At 40.2% G+C, this 12289-nt stretch overlaps 1 protein-coding gene across 2 annotated transcripts; it reads right to left on the minus strand.

Moving 5' to 3' along the window:
* Positions 1-2350: 2350 nt before the first annotated feature.
* Positions 2351-7967, minus strand: LOC134219857 (uncharacterized). 2 transcript variants are annotated; one of them, XM_062698744.1, is made up of 4 exons: positions 7559-7967; positions 7062-7224; positions 5790-6878; positions 2351-2858 (listed from the first exon to the last, which is right to left on the minus strand). In XM_062698744.1, the coding sequence occupies exons 3-4, from the start codon at positions 6790-6792 to the stop codon at positions 2803-2805; spliced, it is 1059 nt and encodes a 352-aa protein (XP_062554728.1). In that variant the 5' UTR covers positions 6793-6878; positions 7062-7224; positions 7559-7967; the 3' UTR covers positions 2351-2802. The 2 variants fall into 2 exon arrangements, 1 of the variants encoding a protein (XP_062554728.1); XR_009981689.1 differs by lacking the exon at positions 5790-6878.
* Between the last annotated feature and the right edge of the window lie 4322 nt (positions 7968-12289).

Here is a 12289-nt window from a genome sequence, read left to right on the forward strand (position 1 = left end):
AAAGTTGGACTGGTGGTGAATGCGTCAAAGACAAAGTACATGCTTGTGGGCGGATCCGAGCGCGACAGGGCCCGCCTGGGAAGCAGTGTTACGATAGACGGGCATACCTTCGAGGTGGTCGAGGAATTCGTCTACCTCGGATCCTTGCTAACGGCTGACAACAACGTTAGTCGTGAAATACGAAGGCGCATCATCTGTGGAAGTCGGGCCTACTACGGGCTCCAGAAGAAACTGCGGTCAAAAAAGATTCGCCACCGCACCAAATGTGTCATGTACAAGACGTTAATAAGACCGGTAGTCCTCTACGGACATGAAACATGGATAATGCTCGAGGAGGACTTGCAAGCACTCGGAGTATTCGAGAGACGGGTGCTTAGGACCATCTTTGGCGGTGTGCAAGAAGACGGTGTGCGGCGGCGAAGAATGAACCATGAGCTCGCCCAGCTCTACGGAGAACCCAGTATCCAGAAGGTAGCTAAAGCTGGAAGGGTACGATGGGCAGGGCATGTTGCAAGAATGCCGGACAGCAACCCTGCAAAGATTGTGTTCGCTTCCGATCCGGCAGGGACGAGACGACGTGGAGCGCAGCGAGCGAGATGGGCAGACCAGGTTCAGAACGACTTGGCGAGCGTGGGGCGTATTCGAGGATGGAGAGATGCGGCCTCGAACCGTGTATTGTGGCGTCAAATTGTTGATTCAGTGTTATCTGTTTAGATGTAAACTAAATAAATGAAATGGCAGCTATTGCACGAAAACGGATTTCCGGATAAACTGATACGGTTGATCAAGGCGACGATGGATCGGGTGATGTACGTAGTTCGAGTTTCAGGAGCATTCTCGAGTCCCTTTCGTGTCTGCTATTCAACATCGCTTTGGAGGGAGTAATACGAAGGGCAGGGATTGACAAGAATGGTAGGATTTTCACGAAGTCTGTCCAGTTATTTGGTTTCGCCGACGACATTGACATCATGGCACGGCAGGATGGAGGAAGCCTACATCAGACTGAAAAGCGAAGCTAAACGGATTGGACTAGTCATCAACACGTCGAAGTACATGATAGGAAGAGGCTCAAGAGAGGTCAAAGTAAGCCACCCACCACGAGTTTCTATCGGTGGTGACGAAATCGAGGTGGTTGAAGAATTCGAGTACTTGGGCTCACTGGTCACCGCCGATAACGATACAAGCAGAGAAATTCGGAGACGCATCATGGCAGGAAATCTTACGTACTTTTGACTTCGCAAAACGCATCGATCGAATAGAGTTCGCCGCCGTACCAAACTGACTAACTACAAAACGCTTATTAGACCGGTAGTTCTCTACGGACACGAGACCTGGACGGTGCTCGTGGAGGACCAAAGCGCACTGGGAGTTTTCGAAAGGAAAGTGCTGCGTACCATTTATGGTGGGGTGCAGATGGCGGACGGTACGTGGAGGAGGCGAATGAACCACGAGTTGCATCAGCTGTTAGGAGAACCATCCAGCGTTCACACCGTGAAAATCGGAAGACTACGGTGGGCTTGGCACGTAGACAGAATGTCGGGCAGTAATCCGGTGAAAATGGTTCTCGACAATGATCCGACGGAAACACAGCGGACAAGGTGGATCGATCAGGGACCATCCGCAGACTGCGTGGTTGGCGAAGTGCAGTCATGTACCGAGTTGAATGGAGAATACTGTTATGTATTGCACAGGCCACTCCGGCCTTAGTCCGGAAATAAATAAAAAAAATCTCACAAGAATTTAGCCTACTTATTCAGAGGCTTTTCTAACAAGTGCAATGATTATGTTCGTTTTATGTACTGCCAAGAACTAGCGCGAAACAGTCCAACCAGGTGGAAAGACAAAGCGAAGAATGCGAGACGTATGGGAACCGTGAATACGAGACAAGGAATAGAGCGATCTGATACGTTTGGAGGTTCCGAATCAACTGACTCGTCTCGTTTATTGCAATCAGTTTTAAGCCCATCGGCTGTTCCGATCAGGAGGGTGAAACGTCTGTCATCCGCGGTACAATGGCACTCTACCCAACATCGCTTTTGGTACTTCTGTTTTTGGTACCCAGTTTCTGTGTAGTATACCCGAATTCAGCGCTCATTTTGGGTGATTGGTTCGTACGCAGTTAGTGCTAATTATCGGCATTTAACTTCTCCTGGCGAAAACTTGCAATTGGTGGAGGAACATCGAGCCTTTTGTGTTTGTATGGCTTCTTTATGTCGAAAAATAGCTCGTCGATACTTCCGAAGTTTTGTTATCATGAATTAAACGAAAATAACACAAAAACATTGTACGCCATATTGAATGAATGCTGGGTAGGCGTATTAGCCTTCTCTTCAGTCCCCTGGTTCCGATCGCTCGAATGAGCGATGACTTCGAATGACGTTTATGTGTATTCGATTACTTCAAATGACGATAGGGGTGTTCAAGTTATTCACAACAGTTCTTCCCCTTTACAAAGTTTTACTTATAATCAGAACTTGAAGTTAATCTAATAAAAATCAAAACATTTCGATATCAAATTCATACTTTGAAAACAAATAATTCACAATAAATCCGAAAACTTAATTGTAATAATAATCATCACTACGATTCACTTTTTTCGGCCGCTTGGACCTTCGGGGCTTTCTTAGATCACTCATCGATTCACGACGCTTCCGCTTTCTACCTCCCTTCGGAGCCTGCTCCAATTCTTCTTCGCCATTGGGCGGCTCAACTACAGGTGTTCCTAAGCCTTCGTCTATCGTCGTGTCATGGTGCTTCTTTCTGGTGATCCAAACATTAGGCCCTCGCCACGAATCGTTCCCCTTACAGACTCTGATCTGCGTCCTGTGCGCCATTGTTTCCGCGCTTCCAACGCATATCTGAAAGACATTGTAAGAAAACTTTTTAATGAATTTTGCCTTTATCCATCTCGCTTGGTTATGTGGGTTGTTATTTTTATACCACACTTCATCCCCCGCCATCAGATTGTCAATAGCGTCTTCCGATACTTTCGGAATATATCCGCTCTGCCTTTCTATTTTGACATCATCATCTGTATGAAAACCTTCCATATGTCTCTTATAGTTATTTCTGGGATCAATTAAATCCAAAATAGTTTTCGGTTTATATGAAAATATCCTTTCACTTGGAAAATGTCCCTCTGTAGTCAAGTTATTGTTTCTAAAATTGAATAAAAATAGATTTATCTGGTCCTCCAAGTCTAACTCCAAGATGTCTGGGTCCAATAAAAATTTCTTGAGCACTTCTTTTACCGTTCTTACTAACCTCTCCGCTTGTCCGTTACTAGACGGATTATATGGAGGGCTTTTCATAACTTTTATCCCTTGCTTCTCTAGAAAGTTTACAAAATTCCAGGAGTTGAAAGGAGGACCATTGTCCGAAACCAAAACGTCTGGTAATCCAAAACGTGCAAAAAACGCAACCAATTTTTTTAAAACTCTGCTACAATCCGTACCATATTTCATCCACTCGACCTCAATCCACTTGGAAAAACTATCTACGATCAAGAGAAAAGTACTGTGCTTGTAGAAGAAAAAGTCTATGTGTATCCTACTAAAAGGTCTCGTAGTCGGCGTCCATTTGGATAAATCTTTTGACTTGTTAACTATTGCCATACTATTACATGAGTAACACTCTGTTACATATCTTTCAATATCGGAATTAATGCCGAACCAAAAAACTGTTTTTCTTGCTAATTGTTTCATTTTAATTATACCCGAGTGATTAGCATGTAGCGTTTTTAAAATTTGCTTTTGGAAAATTGATGGTATTACTACTCTATCCATGAAGATAAGACAATCGTCAATCAATTCCAAATCCAACTGGTTAGAAAAAACATTTGTAAATTGTTTCTCCACTCTTTCGGGCCAGCCATTGAGCATGTAGTTTATTAATTTTCGTAAAAACTCATCTTTTTTGGTTGCTTCAGCTATTAGTTTTGAATCTATGGGTATTTCTTTACTAAAGTTAATACTTTTGATGGCTGCAGCATCCAGTTCCTCAGGAACAACCTGCTGTAATGGAAATCTGGAGCAAAAATCTGCATTCCCTAATTTATGTGAGGGTCTATACACAATGTCGAATTCATATATTGATAAATCTAACACAAATCTCTGTAGTCTTGTTACATAAATTGAATGTTTTCCTTCCTTACCGAAAATTCCCACCAATGGCTTGTGATCAGTATACACTGTAAACGGCTGTCCATAAAGATACTTATGGAATTTTTTAATGGTGCACACTAAAGCCAACGCCTCCAAATGAAGAATAGGATACTTTCTTTGTGCCGAATTCAGAGAGAAAGATGTAAAGCTAATCGGTTTCTCCAGCTCCCCTACAACATGGGCTATTAGGCCGCCTAAACCATAACTTGAAGCGTCTGAGATTACCACTAATGGTTTCGCCGGATCATAGAACTCTAAAAAGTCCGTCTTTACCAATAAATTTTTGCTCTCTGTAAACGCTTTTTGACAATTGTCATCCCAAACATATTTCACGTTATTTTCAGCAAGTTATACAATGGATACAAAGTGGTAGATAAATTTGGAATAAATTTATGGTAGTAGTTTAACAAACCTAAGTAGGATTTCAATTCTGTCTCATTTTTAGGGCATTAGCCTTCTCTATTGTAGAAATTTTGTCAGGGCACGGCCTGAGCCCTTTACCGCTAATAATGTGTCCTAAATGAATTAGCTCTTTCACAAAGAATTTGCACTTCTCAAAATTAACTTTTATGTTAGCATTAGCTAAACGCTCTAACACTAGTAAAAGTTTGCTTTTGCATTCTTCAACGGTTTTTCCGGCTATCAATACATCATCCAAGTAGCATGTAACCTTTTCAATCCCTTCTAGTACTTTATCCATGACTTGCTGAAAAATTGAGGCGCTTGATGATGCTCCTTGAGGTAATCTGTTGTATTTGTATAGTCCTTTCATTGTATTAATAACCACACATTTTTTTGACCTTTCCGTTAATTCTAACTGCGTATATGCACCCTCAAGGTCTAGTGCACAAAAAAACTTACAATCAGCTAGATTTGCAAAAATATCCTGTGAGGTAGGTAAAGGGTATGTGTTAGGAACAATGGCTTTGTTAATTGAAACTTTGCAGTCAATAACTAAGCGTATTTCATTATTCTTTTTCATTACTATAATGATTGGTGAAGCCCATTCACTGGTATCTACCGGTGTTATTACTTTTTCTTTTTCCAATTTGTCCAAATATGTAGCAACTTTATCCTTAAGTCTGTAAGGCACATCATATGCTTTCTTAAATATAGGGGTTTCGTTTTTCATTACAAGTTCTGCCTTAAAACTCCTTATAGGCGTTGAGAAATTTTTCTCAAATACATTCCTAAATTTATTTTTCAGTTCGACAACTGTTGCTTCATTTGACTCATCCTTTATGCTATGAATTTTCAAGCCATTTGTAAAAAAGTGTCTCCAATTCGGATAAAACTTGTCCAACCAAGTTCGACCTAATAGCGGATAAAAATCATTGTCGCAATCAAGAACCAATAACTGCATAAGCGACTCTTTACCATTAAATTTTACTGAAACCATTGCCTCCCCCGCAATTTTTAATTTTGTTCCATTCACAACCATCAATGGTTCGCTATATTTGTGTAAAGGATTACTAAACTTCGATAAATACCGTCCTTTGCTTATGACGGACACAGACGCTCCACAGTCGACTTCCATTTTTAGGGATTTCCCCTCAATCTCTACTTGAACTAAGCAAGGATTGTTTATTTTATTAATAGACGCCACCATCATGCATTGCAAATTACCTGTGTCGCTATCATCATCCTCTTCATCGTCTCTGGTCTGCATCCTTTCTAGCAACTCTGAAATGTGCCTGTCTGCCGATGGCCCCGGTTTAAAAGAATCGACTATGTTCACCGCATCCCGATGCAAATTTTTTAATTTGAAACACTTCTTCCGGATATGGCCTTTGACACCGCAGTAGTTACAAATCATCTGGGAATAGTTTGGTCGTACCCACTGTCGACGTCCATTTTGTGTACGATAATTGACTGCTTCGTTTCCGCGTCCAACTCGATTTGTCTGCTGCCATCTTTCCGCAGGTCTAAACCCTAAACGGCTTCTTACCGGTCCCCTGTTGTTAGTGTTGCCCTCATTGTTCCTAATGCCCTGATATTTTCGAGATAAATCATAAACTTGAGACAATCTTGCCGCCGCTACTCCACGTTGTTCATAGGATCTTGAATTCACTGCAGCTATCATTCCCGGATGTCCTATATTTGATTGATCTGCCGTACCTGCGTTAACTCGAGCTACTTCCCATGTGGCAATAATCTTCTCCGCATTTGCCAAAGTTAAAGCTTCTTCCCCTAGAAGTCGTTGTCTAAGGTGTTTGTCTCTAATACCCGCTATCAACCGATCCAGAATAGCAACCCCCTTAAAGTTGTCAAAGCCGCAAAATTCAGCTTGAAGCTTTAAATTCAAAATGAAATCTTCCGTGCTTTCGTCTGGGTTTTGTACTCTGGTACTAAATTTGTACCTTTGTACCAAATCAGGGTCCGTCTTATCCAGGCGGTTTTTGAGCTTTGACACAATATCGTCCAATGAAGCTTCTTCAAAATTGCCTGTCGGAAAGAGCAGTTTGATCTCGGCAAGTATCACCGGACCACTCATGGTGATGAAAAATGCCATTTTATCTTCTTCTTTTACATTGTTCACCCGGAAAAGGTACTTCAACCGGGTAAACCAGTCATTAAAGGATGTTCCCTTGCGGTAGGGTTCCAACGAATACGCTACACTGGCACTCATTATACGGTAGATAATAAAAAAATGCAAACCCTAATAAATAAATAATAATCAAGAAAAGGAAATCCAATTGTCGAAACTTTTCCCGACTAATTAACAAGTATTCCAACAATGGTTAAACAAAACAATCAATCAGATTATAATAGGTTCAATTCATAAAATGTCGTCACAAAGAAACAAAATAGAAATGAAAAGTCGCATTAAAATCACACAATACAAATCGGATCTTTTTCTTTTTCAACAATAAGTATAAAACAAAAGGAAAAACTCACCCTTCCGGTTCAAAACCACCTCTGGAGTCGTCCGAATCCGAACTTCGCTCGCAATCGAGGACAATAGAAGGATTCACCTTCACCCGCCTTCTCCGATGTTTTGATCCCGTTGGATAGTGTATGGGAATTCCCAGAACGTCGACTATTCGCTCGCTGAATACTCCTTTATTTTAATTTGAAAGAAAAGAACTGGTTTTATTTTTATTTTTTTTGATTCACTAAATATCAAGGTCAGTTATCTAAAACTTTTATTCAAGCTGTAAACAAAAGAAAATATTGTTTTGGACTACCCTATTCTTCGCCCTGTACAATGGCGAAAAGGCCTTTTTATTTCTATTCACAAACCAACGCCACAACACCGCAATGGCAAAACCACGTTATAAATGTGTTTTCTCACTATTTTTCAACTTCTTTCGTTGCACTTTAGCGGTACTTACGGTTTTTTTTTTTTTTTTTGGAAATGATGAATAGTTTCGGAATTCAATTTTTCCGCTTACCGTATGAAGCAAAGTCGATAAAGAAATTACACAATGTGGTTTTATGCTGATGACTGTTGCTGTACTCCGGTTCTTGTTTTCACCTACACTGGTTTAACTTCACCTTACACGCGTTGAACTTACTTAATCCACGTCGCCACTTTTATGTACTGCCAAGAACTAGCGCGAAACAGTCCAACCAGGTGGAAAGACAAAGCGAAGAATGCGAGACGTATGGGAACCGTGAATACGAGACAAGGAATAGAGCGATCTGATACGTTTGGAGGTTCCGAATCAACTGACTCGTCTCGTTTATTGCAATCAGTTTTAAGCCCATCGGCTGTTCCGATCGCTCGAATGAGCGATGACTTCGAATGACGTTTATGTGTATTCGATTACTTCAAATGACGATAGGGGTGTTCAAGTTATTCACAACAGTTCGCACTTTTTTATTGTTTCGCTATTGAAGCTAAGGGAAAAACCTCCTAACAAGTACGATTTGTTGCAATACATTCTGGCGATCCGAAGAGACGAAATCACTTACAAATATGATGCGCATGTGAGACAGTACCCAGCGACTGTGCATCGCTCACACAACGTGATTTTTTAAATTATAAAGTTCATCACGAATGTCGTGATGTGTGAAAATTATTCATGCGATGTGTACTTGACTTTAAGTATTTTGTCACCAAACTAATAACACTCAGTCACACAAGAGGGGAACTCAATGTTGTTCGTAAACTGTACAGATCGCGATCTGTACAGCTTACGATTAACTTGGATCAAATTTGGTTTCAATCGCTGCCTGAGACTCAAATCTCTTCGAGATTCTTTTCTATACCTCCCCCATTTTTTTTTGCATTTTAGACTCTTCAACGGCAAAAGGCAAACATCTCAAGAACCGCAAAAAAACATAGCTAATAAATTTATCTAGCCCGCAAAACTTGATGCACTGTGGTGAACAGGTATCCACGATAGTATCCAACAAGCGTACAATTATGGCGGTAGCTCCCACAATTGCCACTTTATCGATGAAACCCCTAGAAGTTATTTCGTTTCTCCATACTCCTGCTAGTCAGGAATGGTTTCCAATGGCCAAAAGTGTTACGTTCCTACATACATGCCCAGCAATTTTGCTTCGTTCCATCTTACCATCATCTAGCTAGACAAACATTTTTTCCAACAAAGGAGTTGATCGTTTATAGGAAATAAATTATGCTAAAATGTATATTTATTCATGTACATGCAGGGATGTTCCTAATTTTCACATCTCGTTTTTGAAAAGATTTTGTTCTCACGTCATCAAGTATCGAAAAAAAATCCTCTATTTAATACAAATATACTGAAACCAAAGACTTTTTTTTGTGCAGCTGAAATTTGAATTGATAAATTCGTCAGTGCAGTGGGAAAATCGCAAAGTTAAAAACGGTGCCTTCGTTTTCCAACTAACCAAAAAATTCCTTTCCAATTAGGCTCACGGAGATGCAGAGTATTTTTTGATATCTTGTAGCCAGTATGTGTCGAACTGATTTTCCTCTCATAATTCTAAAATGACTTTGATGAAATCGCCGCCATTATTATTGGTCTTGAGTTAAAGAAACTCCAAAGTAGAGGGAGAACAGATTTCCATAGAAACTTTTTGTTTGGTTAGCTGTGCATATTTGTTGTTACGCGGCCAATCTTGGCTAGCAACAGCAATGAGCTGAGATGAGCTTAGAGTATCTTTTGTTCCATTTGTAAGTAACAGCCCTGCAGCCGGGGAGTCAAACTCTCAGAAGATGTGGTTGGCTCGGATTTGGTTGATCTTGATACAAACAGAAGCACACGCCAGTAGTGGGTTGCAATTCAAGTTCCTTGGTACAACACACTTAAATCGAGATTTTCAGCTCGGTAATATTATTTACTGATTATATTCGGTAATAGGAAATTTTACCCGAGAGCTCAGTTATTAAAAAAGAATTTACTGATTTATGTATTTATTTTTACCGAATACTCAGTAGTTCAAAATAGAATACTGAGTTTCGGTAGTATGCTTAACCGATCAACACTGTTCTAACAAAATGTTTTGCACTTGTCAAAAAAATAACCGATCACTCAGTAATATCAATTGCACTTTACTGAGCACCAGTTAAAATAAATACCGAGCTCACCGTTTCCGACCACGTGCTGCCTGGTGTGACGCCATTTTTTTGCGAATCGGAATCTTGAAAACGATTTCCTCGCCAATTTCATTAAACGATTTTGTTTCGTGATTAGTTGCTTCGGTGTCAATCGATTCTAATAATCATATAACAATCAGGTAAGTTCTAATATTTCTTATCACCGCTGATCAAGATGTTTTTCTAGTTTACAAAAGCGTTGTTCATCAATTTTAATAATAAATTTCTAGGCAAAAAACTAAGCTATAGATTACCAGTCGTTGACGTCGCTGCGTTACCATTTTTTACTAGATTCTGTATTCGGATCCCACTGCAGGTATGTATAATTTGGTTTGCCCGAGATTGTTCCTAAATGAATTGCATTCTTCAATTCGAAACAAATTTTCAGGACGGCGATGGGCTACGACGTTCCCTTCGAGGTAGCATGGTAGCATTTCGAGGTCTGAGTGGAGTAGCGCTAGCGCTACTGGGATAAAACATGAGTAGAAAAATATATCACCAATCATTCTGATGCGAAATAAAACATAAGTATACTAATAAGTACATATACATAAAGAGAATTAAAGAACTGAAATTTCATTTGTTTTTTATTATTAATGAGAAAGATAAAAAATTTATTACATTTTACTCGGTAATTTGAGTTACAGAAGTCAGTTACATTTTTACAGATCTACCAGTATTTTTTTACAGAGTGCTCAGTAACTGTTACAAATCTGCTCGGTATTTTTTGACAGTTCATTATCATGAATCCTGTACCGAGAACTCGGTAATAGAATTCTATTACCGAGGTGACTACCGAGAGCTCAGCTGTTGAGAAATCGGTAATTCAGTTACCGAGCCCGGTAAATTGAATTAAGTGTGAATGTAGGGAGGTTGGGAGGCGTGTTCTGTTTCTAACTGCAGTGGGATCGCGCGAGTGCAGAACGAGGAAGAAATTTAGCTCCCACTACCATCCAGCGGAGATGATAACCCGAAGGTGGAATATAGGTTCTCTGCATGCAGTTTAACTCAGGCTACTGACACGACACCCCTACATTTAGCTTATTGCCTGATCGTTGCATGCATTTACTAGATAGGATGGTGCCAGTGTGCTTCCGCGCTATGTCTTGAGTTCTGTTGCGGCTGATCTCTGAAGATGATGGGGAGAAAATTCAGATGAAAAGGAAGCGTTTATATTCTATTATGTGCCGTTAATCTTCCTCTGGAATGATTAATCCTCTGGAGATTCGAATCTATTGCCCCTAGATTGTGGTATTTTTATGATGCTTTTCCGCAGTTGCATCGCCTTGCCAGGGATTGAACTTATCATTTCATTATCATTTAGTATTCAGCCAATATCTCATTCCAGAGCCGGATTTCCGAAAATGTTGTATGGCGGACTTCTAGCGCTATTATCCCTCTACAACTTTGTCAAAGGGTACATTGCTCTATGTCTAATATTTACAGCGTGAAACGCTATTATCACTTGATATACTAAATGATAATAATGATAATGACGAGACAAACATTTTTTGGGAGACAGCCACGAGAGGAAGACATACGAATGGGGTTTAACGGTAGTCAACAAGAGGAAGACATTCTTAAGGGATAACAACAGCAAAAGGGATGGATGGACGATGATTACTGTCTAACATCAGCAACACTCAAAAATTGGTGGCCAAGGGACATATATTCGAGATCAAGACCCGCCAACACTTCCCTACACCAAATTTATTTATCGTCGTCCAGCAAACTGAATTGCTGGAATTGCTTCAGTAAATTTCTTGTTACTAAAACTTCAGCTAAGTTGTTTTTGTTAGCTGAAAATCCAGCAATTCTTCGACATTGCTGGAACATCCAGCAATGTATATGTCAAACACTTATTCGTTCATTTCATTTGTCATGTCGCGACAGCGGCGAAAGCGGAACCGAGGAATAAATTGCCAATTTGAGGTTTGGAGATGACAATAGCAGTTCGTAAGCAGTTTGCAGGCTATACATATTTATTCAAAACTTATTGAATGTGGGGGGCTTATGTTTTACCTTATTTTCAATGAAAACTATTGGCAAACACAAACTTAAGATTCTACCTTGGATTCTACTGAAAAAGCAGTAAAATTTTAGCCGCGATAAATTTGCTGGAAACCAGCAATAGTTTTGTCAAAACGCATTGCTTTCTTGATTTCGGTAAATACATCAACACATTTTGCTGAATTTATTGCTGGTTGAACAGCACAAAAAAAAAATCAGCAAAATATTGCTGGTTTCCAGCGAATAAAAATTAGTGTGAATAAGCTTCGGTTGCTTTCCCCGGACCCGAAGTTGTTAAGTGAGTGCAGATCTGGGGCCACGATGCTCCTCGCACGCCCACACGACATGGTTAATGTCCTGGTAATCTGCGTCGCAAACACAGAGATTGCCTTCTGAGAGCCCCACTCGAAAAAGATGTGCATTTAAAGAGCAGTGATTGGACATTAGACGACATATGGTTCGAATAAAGTCTCATCCCAAATTCAATTTTTTGAACCATGGCCGCTTCTACACCTGTTGGCGAATTGAATACAGCCATCTACCCATCTCCCCATTTGTCCATTTTTGTTGCTAGCTGATCAAG

This window comes from Armigeres subalbatus, chromosome 3 (assembly GCF_024139115.2).
Source record: "Armigeres subalbatus isolate Guangzhou_Male chromosome 3, GZ_Asu_2, whole genome shotgun sequence".
Lineage (NCBI taxonomy): Eukaryota > Metazoa > Arthropoda > Insecta > Diptera > Culicidae > Armigeres > Armigeres subalbatus.

What these genes read in the sequence shown, in the direction of transcription:
- LOC134219857 (XM_062698744.1), bottom strand. Translation starts at nt 6,792, where the DNA reads ATGAGTGCCAGTGTAGCGTATTCGTTGGAACCCTACCGCAAGGGAACA. An exon ending in GGATGATGATAGCGACACAG is followed by an intron (nt 2,859 to 5,789) that starts GTAATTTGCAAT and finishes AATGTCTTTCAG; the next exon opens with ATATGCGTTGGAAGCGCGGA.